At 53.8% G+C, this 16,226-nt stretch overlaps 5 protein-coding genes across 5 annotated transcripts; 2 read left to right on the forward strand and 3 right to left on the reverse strand.

The window, feature by feature from the left end:
* Positions 1–633: 633 nt before the first annotated feature.
* SODALDRAFT_359911 (hypothetical protein) lies at positions 634–2,193 on the forward strand (the record flags this gene model as incomplete). The annotated part of the gene is made up of 8 exons (XM_028614221.1): positions 634–864; positions 971–1,214; positions 1,287–1,343; positions 1,409–1,542; positions 1,720–1,863; positions 1,895–2,004; positions 2,085–2,143; positions 2,174–2,193. 8 exons carry the CDS (start codon positions 634–636, stop codon positions 2,191–2,193), a joined length of 999 nt encoding a protein of 332 aa, XP_028466609.1.
* SODALDRAFT_333428 (hypothetical protein) lies at positions 2,041–3,521 on the reverse strand. Its single transcript, XM_028611966.1, has 2 exons — positions 3,191–3,521; positions 2,041–2,953 (listed from the first exon to the last, which is right to left on the reverse strand). Exons 1-2 carry the CDS (start codon positions 3,309–3,311, stop codon positions 2,298–2,300), a joined length of 777 nt encoding a protein of 258 aa, XP_028466610.1. The 5' UTR covers positions 3,312–3,521; the 3' UTR covers positions 2,041–2,297.
* A 355-nt stretch (positions 3,522–3,876) lies between these two features.
* SODALDRAFT_333430 (FACT complex subunit pob-3) lies at positions 3,877–6,462 on the reverse strand. The gene is made up of 5 exons (XM_028611967.1): positions 6,205–6,462; positions 5,909–6,131; positions 5,290–5,795; positions 4,821–5,192; positions 3,877–4,730 (listed from the first exon to the last, which is right to left on the reverse strand). Exons 1-5 carry the CDS (start codon positions 6,213–6,215, stop codon positions 4,142–4,144), a joined length of 1,701 nt encoding a protein of 566 aa, XP_028466611.1. The 5' UTR covers positions 6,216–6,462; the 3' UTR covers positions 3,877–4,141.
* Positions 6,463–7,212: 750 nt separating this feature from the next.
* SODALDRAFT_333431 (2-succinylbenzoate-CoA ligase) lies at positions 7,213–9,932 on the forward strand. The gene is made up of 4 exons (XM_028611968.1): positions 7,213–8,469; positions 8,569–8,815; positions 8,897–9,293; positions 9,394–9,932. Exons 1-4 carry the CDS (start codon positions 7,688–7,690, stop codon positions 9,699–9,701), a joined length of 1,734 nt encoding a protein of 577 aa, XP_028466612.1. The 5' UTR covers positions 7,213–7,687; the 3' UTR covers positions 9,702–9,932.
* Positions 9,933–10,767: 835 nt separating this feature from the next.
* SODALDRAFT_252097 (hypothetical protein) lies at positions 10,768–13,398 on the reverse strand (the record flags this gene model as incomplete). The annotated part of the gene is made up of 3 exons (XM_028607423.1): positions 10,768–11,440; positions 11,537–12,463; positions 12,602–13,398. Coding segments are annotated over 3 exons (2,397 nt in total), but the record flags the coding sequence as incomplete, so codon positions are not given.
* Between the last annotated feature and the right edge of the window lie 2,828 nt (positions 13,399–16,226).

Here is a 16,226-nt window from a genome sequence, read left to right on the forward strand (position 1 = left end):
CCATTTGCTGGTCCCGCCGACTGTTGGGGAATGATTTGTGTGAAGTGCTCTTTCCCTTATTGTTTACCTACCTTATTATGGACATGCTACTTTGTCTACCTTACGGAATATTACCTCTGGGTGTCGACATGTTATCCCTCCTACTTCGTACCGTACAAGGACCGAAAGGACTGTACTGTCCTGTGTTTGGTATAAAGAGCCCGAACCCCGCCAGGCACGCTCAACCACCCCCTACCGCGGGGTCCGAGAAACAAAACAGGGCAGGCATCCGTACGGTAGGGGACAGATTATTAGGACGTGATCAAACGATTCGCTGCCCCTCGCTGCCCCTCTCCCTACCCTTACCCCACCTTGCCTTTTTCCCATGAAACCTGGGATCTCATGAGGGGGTCGTGACCAACCCCATTTTTCTCCTTTTTTTTTTTTATACTCCGAGTCTCCGCCCGGCCGAAACAGGATAAACGGGCCGCCTTTCCGAGAACTGCGAAACCATCTTGCAATCGAAATATTCCTATCTTGAGAAAGCCCATTGCGTACCTACCTTATTCATGCATACCCCTAATTACTTTCGTACCTTACTTCGTACATCGTAGGGACTCTGTCCTACGAATGGATAATAATTGCCTTCTGAAGATGGAGTTTCCCATCTTATCTTTTGCCCGTCTTTCAAAGTTCCCTCCCTCACTGTCAAGCAGGGAACCCCCACATCTGCGGATACGAATACGTCTGTCTACACTTACACCGAAACATCGCGTCAGCTTGACAACCTTGGTCTACGTGAGTCCGTTGTACCTGCGTCCCGACCGGCTTGGTCACACGGCAATCTCATCATCCTCGATGGACCAACTCAACGGCCTGAACCGAGTATTTATCCAGAGACTTATGGAGCACCGCATCAAAGATAACACTTGATTAATGGCTGCCTTCCCTCGTTTCTAGAAATTCTGATACCACCCACCGTTCCCCCCAGTGCATCGCCAAAACTTCGGTCCAGCCCGTCCGGGCGTCTCCCCACGTCCACTCTCGTGATGATTATTTAGTACTCGCTTGTCCCGAATGTCCGGGCACACTTTTCGACCCTTCATGTCGCTTTGAGGATTTCGGAATCAGTATGATTACCTTCCGACAAGCGAGCCCAAGACACGGCCTACAAAGTAGGGGAGTAGGGACGGCTGTTGGTCTTCTCCCGGTCGTGAGAGTCTTGGATAGCCGAGGTTGAAGCCACCATCATCACATCACTCATGCACGTCGTCCTCTCCCTGCCAACACGGAAATGCCCATGCAAGATGAGATGCGAAATGAGATGCGAAATGCACGATGCACGATGCACGATGCCAGACGCGGTCGACAAATGCCAAAATACGAAATGCGAGACGCGAGTAATGGAAGATGGATGCTAAACTTACAGACATTGGTCCCGGCCGGCTTATTCTCCTTGCTCTTCCGCCGACTCACCCCGTGGTGACCCTGCTGCGATCTGGTCCTGGCAGATCTTCGGACAATCTTGCCCTCGACGACGGGATCCCCGACCGCAAATATCCGGTATTAATAATGTTCATGTCAATATAACATAACATGTTTGTTTATTACTTACACTCCCTCCCAACAACAAACACACAAACAAACAAACACACAATTAGTGTTGCTAATAAACCCGAGCTTGTTTCACCACGCGTGGCTGCTGAGCTGATGCGAGCATGGAAGGATTAGGAAAGTTAGGGTGGTATCCAAATCATTGCTACGGAGTTCGGACACTGCCCTTTCGATACCATCACAGCACGGACGGAATGCATTTTCAACCCTACTTCCACATCATCCTATCTCCTGGGCGACGCTACGAACGCGATAGCTATCTTCGTCTGCGTACGTCACTGTCGAGTTGACCACATCCCAGCCTCCCAATCTATCTACCTTGTGTCACCTCGGCCGTCGTTTCATATCGATAGACGACAACAAATGCTTCCCGTGCACCCTTCCCCACCTTGACGTATCAATATCTGCCGGGTAAAAACAGAAGAGAAATGAATCTATTTATACGTAGGTGGGCTCAGCGTTGCGGCTTAATTAATCTGTACACTTCGTAGGCCGCTTCGGCCCACTGCGACGTTGTCCTCCATCGCCACGCTGTACAGCGCCCTGCTGGGTATGAAATAATGACACGAAAGAAGGACAGCCACGGGAACGGGCGGCTAAAGAGAAGGCAAGGCGGATGGCAAAGAGGATTTACAGAATACGCGGCATAGGCCTTCCTCCTCCTCAGCTCATTCCTCTCCTCTCCTTCTTCTCGGCCTCCCTTCTCAGTGCGCCGCCTCGGCAGTCGCATCCGAATCCCCATCCCCACGTCGCTTACGCTTGCCGGAGGTGCCGCCCATTTCCACGTCTTCCGCCCCGGCCTCCGGGGCTTCTTCGACTGACCTGCCGGCCTCATCTTCACCTTCGGTCCACTCGATGACTTCCCACTCCACCCTCACACCACCACCCCCCTCGCTCTGCTCGACCTCCTGGGACCGACGGATGTTCCCCAGCCGAGACCCCTCCACCAGGCTGTCGAACCACGGCACGCCCCGCGTCGTCCGCTCCACCGCCGACACGGTCGTCTGCGCTGGCTTGACCGGCCCCCCCCTTCCCTCCGAGACGAGGGAGGGGCCGACGTCTTCGGATCCGGGGATCAGGCCCATGTCCTCGAGGTCCCGGAGATCCTCGCCGCACAGGCTGGCCAGCGTGAGTTGGATAAAGTCGGCCTCGGATGGGGGCCGCTCGGTCCAGTAGGACAGCGGCGTGCCGCAGAACCCGCAGAAGTAGCGCTTGGTTTGCCGCTGCAGGGGGTTCTGGCCCTCGAAGACGCGGCGTATCATGGAGTGCGTCTCGTCCGGGAAGAAGGACTGCGTCGTGCTGTGGTACCATGAAAGCGGGACGCGGAGGAACGCGGCGAGCGGTGTTGCCAAGGGTCTTTCTGGACAGATGAGGGGTTTTGTCGGTTAGTATTCTGGGAGTCCCATATCTGAACGGTCGGTTCGTATGAAATGTGCAACTATGTCTATACGCGTCGATGCATGACCGACGAGGGGCCATGTTGGGCATACCTCGAGTGGCAACAGAGGACGAGAAATCAAGAAGACAAGGTGGGATAGAAAGGAGAGAAAAACAAAAAAATGAGTAAAAAAAAAAAGAGATGGCTTCTTGGACATACGGTGTAGTAAGTCGGCGTTGAACAAGACCTGAACTGCATCCTTCGCGTGCTCGGGAATTTCGATGATGTAACGGTTGCGGCCGCACTGGCAACCCCCGCGAAGGCGACTTCGAAGACTCATGGGCGCAAAACTAATAATAATGCGATGCCGCCGTTTAGGAAAAGGTGTTTAGTGATCTTCAATGGCGGAGTTGGGGGGAACTTGCTGCCTGCCGAGATGCTTGCCCGTGATGTGTGTATATAACAGCCGGGCGGTTTTTCGTATGTCGAGGAAGGAATTGAACCTGGAAGTCACTCACAAGGGTTTTAAGTTCATCCAGTCAGACAAGAGCATCCGAACCCAGACATTTCCCCAACCATGATGTGATGAATGCGTTCATCAACTTTGCACAAACACCACGCCCGTCGAGCTAGTCGGAAGGTGGGGGCAGTCAGTCAGGCCACCAGTGTATCTACCCACTCTGCTTTCTCTGTGAGCCAGGCAGCTACGGGTGCCTACCTGGGTAAGGTACTTCTCTATATCTGATTTACTTGTTGCCTTTCTCTTGAATCGTACGAGGTAAGTTGGGGAGTACGACGACGACAGCTCTCCCTCCTAAGATACTGCTTGGTACGGGTTGAGTTGAGGCAGCATCTGTGTACGTTAACCAAGGGGGATGATTATAGGGAAAATTCGTAAAGACAACCCCGAGATTGAAACTTGAGACTTATTCTCGTCTATTCCCTGCAGTGTCAGGTGAAACTAAATGTTAAGACAGGAAAAATACATCAACCAGTTAAAAAAAAAGAAACAAAAGGACATCGTCTCCCCTTGCCATAACGCCAAAACCTGACCATGGAATATCTCGCGCATTTCCCCCTCTTCACGCCGTAGAGAGACAAGACCATTGTAGAACGAGAAGCCCCCTCCCTCTCCCTCCACAAAGACAAAGAGGGAAACAGTTCTGAAACTCAGTTTGCCTTTTTCTTCTTCTTCGGGCGCTCCTCCTCCTCTTCCTCGCCGTCCCCCTCGTCCATCGCATTGTCAACGCCACTCTCCGCATCGCTCGAGTCCGACGTCTCCACGTTCGAGTCAAACTCCTCCGCCACCTCGCTCTCGCTATCGGCGTGGAAGTCCTCGTCGACGCTCTCCTCGTCCTCGTCCGCCGAGCCGCGGTCCGCCTTGGTGCCCACCACCTCGTCCTCCGAGTCGTCCATGTCCTGGTCCCGGAGCGCCGCCGCCAGCAGGTTGGCGTCCTCGTCGATCTCGTTCTTGACCCGCAGGTTCTTGAGCTTGAAGAACGTCTCCAGCGCCTTCAGGTCCTCGCGGCTGATGTTGCTGAACTGCGTCGAGCCCGCCCCGTTCTTCATCTGCACCGTGATGTCGAACGTCGAGAGCGCCGAGACGGCGCCGCTGACGCGGGAGAACGTGACGGACGCCGTCTGCTCGTACGCGATGTATGTTGCCGGCTTGGGGATGAACATGAACGCCTTCTCCAGCAGGTATAAGAAGCCCTCGCTCGCCTTGATGGAGCACTTGATGCCCAATTGATTGCGGTGCCTGGGAGCAAAAGGATGTCAGCATTCGTTCTGGAACGCGAAGAAATAACAATAAAAAAAAACAATAAAAAAACCAATAGGGGTAACTTACGTTTGAAAGTCCCGAGCTGGGGTCGTCACCTTCTTGTTGGCGAGCCCTCGGAAAATGTAGGTAATCACTTGATGAAGAGGCTGTTCGTATCGTGACTGTAGCCTGTCGCCGTACTTCTCCTTGATCTGCTCTTCCGTGAGATTTACGTCCAGGGTCACCTCGTCGTCCTTCTTGAACTGCATGACGACAAAGGGGTATCTCGTCTGGCCCTGGCGTAGTGGCGGATCCAAGCCGATGCAGACCATGACGTGGGCATCGTCAGGCTTGGGGAGCACCATGAACTTTTTGATCGCTTCGTACTGGATTTTGTAATCGTACGTCTTACCGCGCAGTCGAAACGACGCGTCGTACATGTCGATATCGAATCGTCCTCTGGAATTCGAAATCGGGGTCAGTTCGTGTCACAGGGCCATAGGTCGCGGCAACCTGGCGGTAAAGCGCACGTCATGGAATAATGCGTAAAACGTACCTTGGCGTAAGATGCAAGATGTCGAGAAACTGGGCAATGGCGTCGCCAGCAGTCTCCCCAATCTCGGCCTTGTCCAGAAGTGTGTCGTAGAAGAGGGTGACGGCGTTCTTCTCCTCCTCTGCCACATCACTACCCGCATCGTCGCCGTCGACCTCCTTCTTGGTAACAGTACCGGGGATGTAGAAACGCATCTCGACAAGCTGGTCCTTGCCAGCTCCGGCCTTCTTCCCTTTACCGCGAGCGCCGCCCAGCTGGCCATTCGTACCGGTATCGTTCTTGTCGGAAGGCAGGGAGAATTCCACGGCGACTTCGTTCCGGCCCGCTAGATTGGTATTGGAGATCTCGGAGTAGGGGACTTCGAAGGCTGGACGGTTCTGGACGTTGAAAGAGAGCTCGGCCTTGCCAAATTCGGCCTTGCCCCAGTTCCAACCACGGAGGGCATGCTCCTTGTTCTCGAGGACGGTGCTGTACCAGTTTTTGAAGATTTTGCTCAGACGGTCGTGGTCCTGTGGAGAGTCGGATGTTAGAAACCACTCTGCCGCCGCCCTATCTCGAAGCGGGAAGAAATAAAGAAGGAGAAAGAAAGAAAAAAAAAATTGTATTGGGCCAGGTCTCTTGCCTCTTGCTGGAAACCGTCGAGTTGAATAATGCGAGACTCGCGGCTGAGAATCTTAATTTCGTAGCCTCTGGCGGCGCGACTCCATTGGGCAGAAGCTATTTGCTCATGATCGAGTGTGAAGGTGTCACCACCGCCAGCCGGCTTCCATCCCAACCCCGTCTCGGCGAACCTGCATTTGCCGCTTGATGTGGACAGGTCGAGGTAGATACCGTCGAAACTCTCGCTGATAGACGTAGAAAAGAAAAAAAGTATTAGAATAATCCTTACAATAGAGCAACCGGCGGTGGAACACTCACATTGCGGCCATGGCTGAAGCGGTTTAACGTCGCCAACGTGGTTTGACGTAGGAGAGGAAGCGGCAGTGGACTGTAAGAATCGAAAGAAGAAAAGTCGGTTGGTCTTTATTTGACTCGGGATATAGAGGGCCCGGGAGGAGGCGGGTCTGTTGACGGGAGTTGTGGATGCTATACGAGATGTCGAGGAGGATTACGATTAGTTTGGGTGCGCCGTTTGTGGTGGGATGAAGCCTCTTCATGTTCTGCCGCTTTTTTTCTTTCGTCGTCTGGCCAGTCAAGCAGCAGGATGATGGGTCGTCGCGTGAAATGCGGCGTACGCTCTAGGGTGTAATTACAGAGCAGCTCTGCAACGCGCGACTCCCATTACTTGGTAAAAGTGGTGTGGCGAACGCTGCCACTGGGTGGCTGAGCACAGGGCAAACGCTAACTCGCTTATATAATACATGGTAGGAGCACTAGCTGATGACTTGGACTGAGCATATATTGGGCCCTTGTCTCCCCCGCCTCCACATTTTTGCACCGGGAATAACTGTGAATAACTAGCCAGCAATCTCATGGAGCACTACAGAGTACGGACACAGTTACATGGTATTAGGTCGGTATTGTAATTCGTTTGTAGTTACAGACTCGGTCACAGCTTCTCAAGATACGTATTCTCGCTTTACGCGGAAATTCAAGCAGGTTTGGACCCGTCAGGTTTCTACGAAGAGCCTCCAATTCTGTTTACACGTTTTCGGATGCTCTTTTCTATAATGTCGTCTCTTGACCCTATGGATCCTCTACACTACCTACCTAGGTACCCCCAAGTCCCCAACTTTGGATATAATAGGTACTCCGTGGACACCACATGGTACCAAGTAAACACAGCAATTACCTAAGGTAGGTACATCCACCGTACACCGTATGATGCATTATTATGGGGTACCTTACCTTACCTTAAGGAAGCTTCCTAACTCAGGTATAAAGTCATCTCTTCCTCTCAAGCTTGTCAGCTTGTCTCTTCAACAACCTGCAATAGCCGAGGATCACCGCGGGTTTTGTATGGAGGAAGCCAAAACAAGAAATCACGGCCATGGACCAAACGGTTTATTAAGCTAGTCAAGCGCAGCGCATCTCGAGCATCGGTCCCTGAAACCGACTCGAAGCTAGCTCCCACCTTGGCCTAGGACTGAATATCGTCCTTTCTCCTTTCTTTCCATCTCTTTCGCTCCCCGCCCCCACCGCCCTGTCGTTCTCCTGGTGATCTCGGTCGGCAGGAAGCGGCTAACAGGGTCTGTGATTGGGGATCTCTACTAAGGCCGGTTCACTTCGCATCTGTTCTTCTCATCAGACACTCCTTTGCCTTCCCTCCCCCCTCTTTGAATTCCGTCGTGTGCGTCTGAAATCCTCGTGATCATTCTCCGTTCTTTCCAGGCTGCCCGTCTTCCACTCTCTCGCCTTTCCCTCCCCTGGTTCTTCCCTATTCACCCATCTCGCTGCCAGCATGTCAGGCCCTCCGTCCCGCATTCGGAACCTCCTTGGCCACTTCCTGTCCTCTTCGTCGCCTCCGGCCGAAAGCGAGTTCAAGCATGACCACAACATCCACCAGCTATCGCCGACCTTCTTCCTAGAACGTGCCGCCGCCATTGAGCCCGATGCCGAGGCAATCTACCACATCACAGCCAACGGCAAGACCCTGCGGCGGTCCTACCGTGACTTCGCCGACCGTGCCCGCGGCCTAGCCTACTACCTGCTCAAGCACCGCCTCGTCCGCGTCGGTATCCTGGCCACCAACACGCCCGCCTTCCTCGAGTCCATCTTCGGCATCGCCGCCGCCGGGGGCGTCAACGTCGCCGTCAATTACCGCCTGAAACCCGACGACATCACCTACATCTTCGACTTCGCCGAGGTCGACTCCATTGTGGTGGATGCCGAGTTCGTCCACCTGCTCGACGATTTCAAGAAGGCCCACCCAGACGTGCACCTCATCGTGGACACCGATACCGATGCCACCGAGGGACAGCTCAGCGGGCCCTTCGACGAGGCCATCCTGGAAGGTCTGCAGCATGATCGCGACCAGGGCGGCCGTGGTTGGGCCGGCCTTCATTCCCAGTGCGCCGACGAGAACGGCATCATCGCCATCCCTTTCACCTCTGGCACCACCTCCCGGCCCAAGGGTGTCGTCTACACGCACCGAGGAGCGTACCTGGCCGCTCTTGCTAACATAGTAGAATCCGGCCTCAATTACCATAGCGGCAGGTGCAAGTACCTCTGGACGCTTCCCATGTAGGCGCGCATATCTACTCCTTGACCTCCTGGTGTAGTCCAGTTCTGTAGTTGGTATTTTGACTGACGACGTCGCCTTTTCTTCTTTGTCCTGTGTAGGTTCCACGCCATGGGCTGGACTTTCCCCTGGTCCATCACTGCAGTTCGGGGGACCCACGTCTGTCTCAGGAAGATCGACTACCCCGTCATCTGGAAACTTCTCAAGGAGGAGGGCATCACCCACTTCAATGCCGCCCCGACGGTCAACACTCTCCTGTGCTCCTCTAAGGAGGCCGAGAGGCTAGACCATCCCGTGAGGGTAACCGTGGCAGCCAGCCCACCGACCGCCCACCTCTTTGAGGAGATGGTACGTCTATATTGCCTTGACCTTCACATACCTTACACACACACTCTTCTCCCCCTGGCTAACCCCAACTCACCTCCATAGACCAAGCTGAACCTCCATCCCGTCCACGTCTACGGCCTGACAGAAACCTACGGGCCCATCACCAAGAGCTACCACATGCCGTCATGGGACACCCTCCCGGCAGCCGAGCGGTACGCCAAGATGGCGCGCCAGGGCCACGGCTTCCTGACCAGCCTACCGATCCGCATCATCAAGACGGACCAGCCCGAGGGCGTCCTCGTCGACGTGGCCAGGGACGGCAAGGAAATCGGCGAGATCGTCTTCTTCGGCAACATCTGCGCCCAGGGCTACTACAAAGACCCCGAAGCCACCAGGAAGCTCTTCGCAGGCGGGGCGCTGCACTCGGGTGACCTGGCCGTGTGGCATCCCGACGGCAGCATCCAGATCCTCGACCGGGCGAAGGATATTATCATTTCGGGTTAGTCACATGTCGCCGCTCCTCTTTTCTTTTTCTTTCTTTCTTTTTTTCTTTCTTTTTTTCCTTCTAACCTCTCACACTTCCCCCCCAAAAAAATCAGGCGGCGAAAACATATCCTCCGTCGCCCTGGAGAGCATGCTAGTCAAGCACCCGGACCTGCTGGAAGCGGCCGTCGTCGCCGTGCCGGATTCCCACTGGGGCGAGAGGCCCAAGGCCTACGTGACGGTGAAGGAGGGTCGCACCTTGACCCCCGAGGAACTCATCTCCTGGGCCAAGCACCAGAGCACCATCAGCAAGTTCATGGTGCCCCGGGAGGTGGAGGTGTTGCCGGAATTGCCCAAGACGAGCACGGGTAAGCTGAAGAAGACCGTCCTGCGCGAGTGGGCGAGGCATGGCCGGAAGGCATAACTTTGCTTGCTGGCGGCATTCCGTCGAAGCGAGGGTTGTATTTTGAGGTTCACGGGACTCGAAGCCCTGTATGATGTTGGTTTGGGGGGGTTGGATTCGGTTTCTTGCCGACTAGTATTTCGGTGCCTGGGCGAGCGATCAAGAGCGCGGATCTAAATGCACAATATGTGTAAAAGGTAAGCATACATATATACATACCTTGTATAGAGAGAAGGAGGGGGGGGGGGGGAAGCGTGCATGTGAGAGAAATACACGGAGAGTGAGTTTGCATTGTGGTACATTGTCTTTGGTCATTCCAGTTCCCCGGATGTCAATCAAACGGATGAGACCTTGATACCTTATATCCCGTCCGTACCTAGTTTGCTCCCAACAAGACTTAGCCACTAAGGCACTAAGTAGCGCAGGCACGTCGACGAAACTTGGCACCTTCCAGAGTAAGGTACAGGACGATCTGTATTAGTTCGTATGTACATGTACGCGACCCAATCGTTCAAGGGGACTATTCGCCTTTCATTTTCCTTCCAGTTTCTTCTCTCATTTCTCCTCAAATCGGAAACCCATCATACGATAATACCATCCACGGAAGTAAGAAGCCTATAGATTGGTGCTACAACGCTATGGTCTCCCCATGACGAAATGACGAGCCCCTAATCCCGTCATTCCCCGTGTTGGATATTCACAGCTCTTATACACAGAGACTCTCCCAACCCGAGTATCGCCTTCATAGTCTGACATCCGTCCTGTAGCGTCACAATGAAGCATAACATGATCCAACCCCAGCCCACGCCCCCCAATATCCAATTTACTTTTTCCTCCCAAGTCTAGCGAGTGGCATAGTTCAAGAGAAAACAAAACCCCCCAAGCTGCGCCGAACCCCATACAAGCCCATGCTGCTTGCTCGGCGGGAACCAAGACTTATCAAATATATGCACAAGAAAAAGACAGAAACGCTCCAAAACGAGAGAATAGCGCGCTATAAGAAGAATCCAGAATAAAAAGAAACATAGGGAAAGCTGCACGTGTTGTGCACAGTTGAGTGGTACATCGCAGGTGGGTTGTGAAGCGTTTAGATTCTATTCCCGATATAAGCGGGAGGAAATAGCGCATAACCCCTGCCAGACACGCTCGGGTTGTTCGTGTGTCCCTTCTGACGTGAAGGCTGCTTGAAAGCCTCCTTGATTGTGGGGAGCTGGTCGTTATCGAGGACGCTGCCGTGCAAGCCGCCGTGCACACCCCTCACATCGCTGTACTCGTCCTCATCCCGCTCGTCGCCAGGGAACAACTGGGTCGTGGCGTATTCGGTCTCCGACTTTGGGCTGGTCGGCGCCTTGGCACGTTTTGGCGAGGGAAGGTCGGAGAACGATTCGAGTTGGACCGAGGGGACGGGCTCGGGAGCATCGAGCGCCTTGGGATTCCAGCTCTCAAAGATGGTGCTCGCCGTGTAGCGCGTGAAAGCGGTCGAGTCGGAGTGGGCCGAGACGTGACGCTCTTCGCTGGCGCTTGTCCGCCCAGTCGAGTTGGAACCTGTCGTAGAGGTGCTGTGGCGCTCGTTGATGTAAAGCCCCGACGTACTGAGCGTGATGGGTGGCTCGCCAACGTAAGGGAAGTCGTTTTCGATGCGTGCAATTGACTCGTCGGGCAACTTGTCTACCTTCAACTCCGGCATGACCATCTGCTCTTGGTAATCGCCCGGGATCAAGAGTGATGGCGATAAGGTAAACCCGTGGGATTCCTTGAAGCTTGATGCTTGCGAGCTAGTCCGGAGGTGGAGGCGGTTCGGATTACGGTATCTCGGCTCTGCGCGTAGATGTGATGACTCCGATGCTGTTGCGGACTCCTGGGTCGCAGTAGGCTTGGTTACACTAACCACATCTGCCACCGAGTCCTCCACGGGGCCCAGCACCGAAATGTTCAAGTGACGTGCTGGCACTGGCTTCAATCCGAAGGACTGAGGCTCACCACCCCTGGGACCTTGCGGGGACGTGGCTGCGTCTGCACCCCAATCATCCTCCTTGTCATCTTTCCCCTCCTTCCCCGCCCTGTCTTCCTTGTTCGTCGATGGAATAAAATCCGTTTCCCTGTTGATCTCGAGGGATGGTCGATCCCAAGCGTACTCAAAATCAGCCTCCGCCTCATGTTCATAACAATAGTCAATGTCGTCCTCCCAGCTCTCACGATACACACTGATCCCCGCATCTGTGTTTCTTCCCCTCGGGTTCGAGGCCCCGGAATGGGCGACAGTTCTCTCCAGAGGGCCCAGGGTATCAGAGGCGCCGCTTGGGGGTCGCTGGGGTCCGTTGGACTGAAGTTGCGCGACTTGGCGCAGCATGGGCACGGAGTGGCTTCCTCGGAGAGACGAATTGTTGCTGGCGAGGCTCATCTGTGAGCGTCGGCCCGCCCCGTGATTCTCATCCTCTTCGGGAACATTCGGCAACGGGGTCTCATACGCGAAGGCCGTGTTAGTTTTCAATGGCCAAGCGGCGTCATCCGGCGTGGTTAAAGCGTGGGAGAAGTGAGGACTCGGCGAGATGCCGTAACCCTGGAACTGATCCACGTCGTCATGTAAATCCGGGTAAGTGTCCATGCCCGACGAAGGAGGCCCAAAAGACTCGGGCGGGTAGAAACCACCGCTAGTTTGCGGACGGCCCGGGGGAGTCCTGTCCAATGGCTCGACGCCGTCGTATCGCAACGAAGCTCTGCTCGAGAGTCGCGGTGGGGGGATGGGCGCACGAGAAACGGGGGGTGCAGGGTCAACAGGCGACCTCGGAGGTCTCGGGGGTGGTGGTGATCTGGAGGCGTTTATATGCAACTGTTCCTGAGATCTGGTGCGCTTGACAAGTCGCCGTGGGGCGGAGAATCCACGCTGGCGTAGCGGTGGCAACGGTCCAGGATGATGTGACGGCGGTGTACGATGCGGGGCAGATGTTGAAGAATCTACAAAAGCAGCGTCCTGTTGAAACGCAAAGTCCTCAGATGACAGGTTGGAATGGTGAAAGGCGTCGCCAGTTTCGATGCCTCTCGTCGACGCACCAGTTGGCGACTGAGCACCACGAATCGCCGGCCAGTCAGATGCGGGCTCGGCCCGATGCCCACGCTCCGGGTGTGGTACACGATCACGTCGTGGTTGTGTGACGTGGTGGAAGTTGAAGGGACCGGAAATCTGCAACTTCTTGTTGCCGTTGTCCGAGGGCAGCCGATCCAGAGACGCGTCGCCTTTCTGTTGCACCTTCTTGCGCCCGAATAGGCCCGGAACGTATTCTTTCGCAGGGGGGGCGGTTCCGTCGATAGAACGGTCAGTCGAATATAGGGAACTGCCCGAAGAGCTATTGGCACTGCTCTCGCGCTTTAGTCTCGTGCCCCGGTTGAAGATGGTTTTGCCGAATAGCTGGACACTCTCCGGTCGCTCACGAGACGGCATGCTGCTTGACGTGGACCGCCCAGATGAGTGCCTGGAGAGGGTATTGTGCTCATGAGAGTGTTCCCAGGAGGGTCGATCCGGTGCCGGAGAGCGAGTCAAGGGTGAGCCTTGCGAGTCCCAGAGAGAGGCCCTCTTCATCTGCTTATTCAGGGCGCGAATCCTTTCGGGGGACGGCGGTCCATCAACGGCAGGCTCTAGCAGGTCGCTGATGCCGGTGCCACCAGGTTGAGGGCTGGGCCTGGATACCGACAAGGCGCCATCGGATTTTTTTGAAGCATTGCTCTTGTTAACCGTGACATTCTTGCTGGACATAGGTCGACCTGTTGCCCCAAAGCCGTAGGGCGAATAACTGGATAAGGGTGCTGCCCACATGATTGCATATGTATCGTGGGTGTCGAGTACAACGGCGGCCGGCTACCGGGTCAGTGCGACTGAGTGCGAGCGTGTCGCCGTGTTGAATCTAAGGTACTCGAGGATCCAACCGTAGCGAATCCAAGCTTCCTGGGGAGCGGCGTTCGATGCCTTTTATGTGGCTGTCTGCTCGTATATCTTTCAGCGGGCCTGTCTCCTTTACCCGCCTCTCCTGACGTGTCTTCGCCCTTCCCGACTTTCGACTGATACTCTAATCCCTAGACAAAAGCAGCAGGCGGCATCGATATCCACGATTAGCCAACGGAGATAAAAAAAAATTGACTGAGGATCCTGAATATCGAGGGTGACCGTGGACGTGCGTCAAATGTTTGTGCAGAGCGTTTGGGTGGCACAGACAAAAGCGTAGGCAGGAACCAGGGGTGTGGTTCCCCGAGGATCAAAGGCGTCGCAATGGAGTCCTTGGTGAGATGTATGATAGCACAAAAGTTTCTCATATATCGTGAATGTTGGTTCTTGCTGGTCAGAAAGGCAAACAGGTCGGCGGTAAGAGAATGAGCCAGCCAGCCACCCAGTAAACGAGCAACCAAGTCAGGAAGCAGGCAGAGGGAAGAAGAAGAAAAAAAAAACCAAAGAGGCAGAGGCAGAAAGCGAAGAATTCATTTGGGGGAAGGGGGAATGCCGGAGACTTTGTTGTGGATTATACCAGGGAACAGGGGGAAGGGGGGATGGACGGCGTATGGGGAAGATACCCGCTCAAAACACCTTGTCAGAATGTATCCATACGAAATATGAACTTCGTTCCTCTCAGCCAGGGGACGGGGGGACTGAGGGAAGGGAAGGATGAGATGCTGGGTGAAGACAAGGGTCCCCCCTTTGCCAATGCAACCAGGGATCCTGTCTATATTGAGAGCAGGATGGTTTGCGAGCGAGGCTGCTTCAAGTCCTTGGGGGTAGAGTGGGTCTTTGATGGGCTCCATAATTAACCCTTCTCAAGCTCCCTAAGGTACCTTAAGCTTTTCAGTCTACCTGAACTTCCTGGAAAGTACGGAGTACATGGTACGTTGTACGTCGTATACCTAGGTACCTAAGGTAGGTAGGCCCCTACGTCAGGGTCAGGGTGTTGGCTTGACAGGGTTGTAACCACTAGGAAGGAGGAAAACCCCCCTTCCCGACACCCCGCTAAACACCACCTGGGGTTCGGGGACCCTCATGGAAGCCTTGGCCACCACCTCGGGGAAACAAAACAGACTGAAAGGGAAAATGAGGGATAACTCGCTGAAAGTGTCGGGAAAAGTGATGGGTAAAAAAGGAGAAGAAAAAGAAGACAAAGCCATAAACGATGCTATCGACAAGAATAAACCGACTTCTGGCTTCGTATATGCTGCCCACCACTATAGGATAACTTTACGTAAGAACTCCGTGCCTTAGTCGGTCCCGGTATTGCGTACTCCGAAGTACGTTTAAACGCTAGGTACGTTGGTCCGTAGTACTCCGTAGGGCCCCGTTCGACAATCTCTCCAGCTTGGTAAATCCCGCCAACTTGGCGAAAAAAATACACTACACCTCAGGTACCTACGTAAAAGAAACCCCCCTATTGACTCTCTTGTATACCACAAAGACATAATAAGCCTAACTCTGCTAAGGCGACATTAAAGCTCGTTTACCCCGGATTATCCTGACAAATAGCTATATAGTAAGCAGGAGTTTTACAATGTGTTTTAAGCTTTAATATCCATAGACTTCCCTGCCACCTAATAGGATGCCTTAATCGACGACGAGTATATAAGTGGAGACGGTAGGAAAACGGTATAACGGCGGATGGCATAGGCTCAGCTCATTGGTTCACCGGGGTACAGGTAAAGTACTTACTTTACTTCGTAGCATGTCGGTATATACAATACCTTCGCATAGATTAGTACTCAGGCTAAAGTACCGTTGTATCATTGGAGTCAGTTGTATGTACAGAGTGCGTACTTTACAAAATAGGCGTGACTTCAAATATAACTAATTGGCTAATAGTGTAACACTGCAGCAAGTGCCTATATCCGTCTTGGAGGGAACCATTGCCCTGGGTTTGTGGTATTAGCTTGTCCGTCTATACCTTAATGGTTTTGGTTGTACACAGTACTCTCGGGTACGAGGTACGGTAAGGTCAAGCAAGAGAGAAAAGAAGGGGGCAGTAGTGGACATTTTCAGAGATCGAATCTCTCTACACCGGTAGTTAATTAAGGTATGGCACGGATGCAAAAAGTGGTCATCGCGAATAAACGAACCGGATGATACTACTTAGTGGGTAGCAACCACGCAACTCTACCTACTTACTTTAGGCTGCTAGGGTGCTGCCATAATAAGCTCAAATTGTACTAACTGCACCCAATACGACGAGTAGCGGTATCCCGCATACCCCCTTCTGGTCTTCCGCATAAGCGTATCCTATTTAGGATCCCCTGCTAAGTGTTTTCGTCGGCTAGGAAATTAGTGTCTATGCCGAAAGTCCCGGTACATCGTAAGGTCGTGGACTACTAGGTCGCTAGAGGTACTATCTAGGTAGCTAGCCACTGTAATTAGCTAGGGGGGTACCTAAACGATACCTAAGACTACCCACGCATTAGCCTAAATTCTAGGCCGTGATAGTATATTACGGACTTAAGCAGGGTTTCGTGTGTTAAAGCCCTTAAGGGCGTAGGCGGTTTCGGATAAGGGAAGGACATTATAAGATTTTAAGGCTCGAGATC

The sequence above is a fragment of the Sodiomyces alkalinus genome (assembly GCF_003711515.1).
Source record: "Sodiomyces alkalinus F11 unplaced genomic scaffold SODALscaffold_5, whole genome shotgun sequence".
Lineage (NCBI taxonomy): Eukaryota > Fungi > Ascomycota > Sordariomycetes > Glomerellales > Plectosphaerellaceae > Sodiomyces > Sodiomyces alkalinus.

Excerpts from the sequence above, each read along its gene's own strand:
- SODALDRAFT_333430 (XM_028611967.1), bottom strand. Across the intron at positions 5,796-5,908 it reads TCGACGGTTTCCAGCAAGAG|GACCACGACCGTCTGAGCAA; the intron begins GCAAGAGACCTG and ends GACTCTCCACAG. Across the intron at positions 5,193-5,289 it reads ATCTTGCATCTTACGCCAAG|AGGACGATTCGATATCGACA; the intron begins GTACGTTTTACG and ends TTCGAATTCCAG.
- SODALDRAFT_333428 (XM_028611966.1), bottom strand. The coding sequence starts at position 3,311 with ATGAGTCTTCGAAGTCGCCTTCGCGGGGGTTGCCAGTGCGGCCGCAAC. Across the intron at positions 2,954-3,190 it reads CAACGCCGACTTACTACACC|AAAGACCCTTGGCAACACCG; the intron begins GTATGTCCAAGA and ends TCATCTGTCCAG.
- SODALDRAFT_333431 (XM_028611968.1), top strand. The coding sequence starts at position 7,688 with ATGTCAGGCCCTCCGTCCCGCATTCGGAACCTCCTTGGCCACTTCCTG. Across the intron at positions 8,470-8,568 it reads TACCTCTGGACGCTTCCCAT|GTTCCACGCCATGGGCTGGA; the intron begins GTAGGCGCGCAT and ends TGTCCTGTGTAG. Across the intron at positions 8,816-8,896 it reads CCCACCTCTTTGAGGAGATG|ACCAAGCTGAACCTCCATCC; the intron begins GTACGTCTATAT and ends TCACCTCCATAG.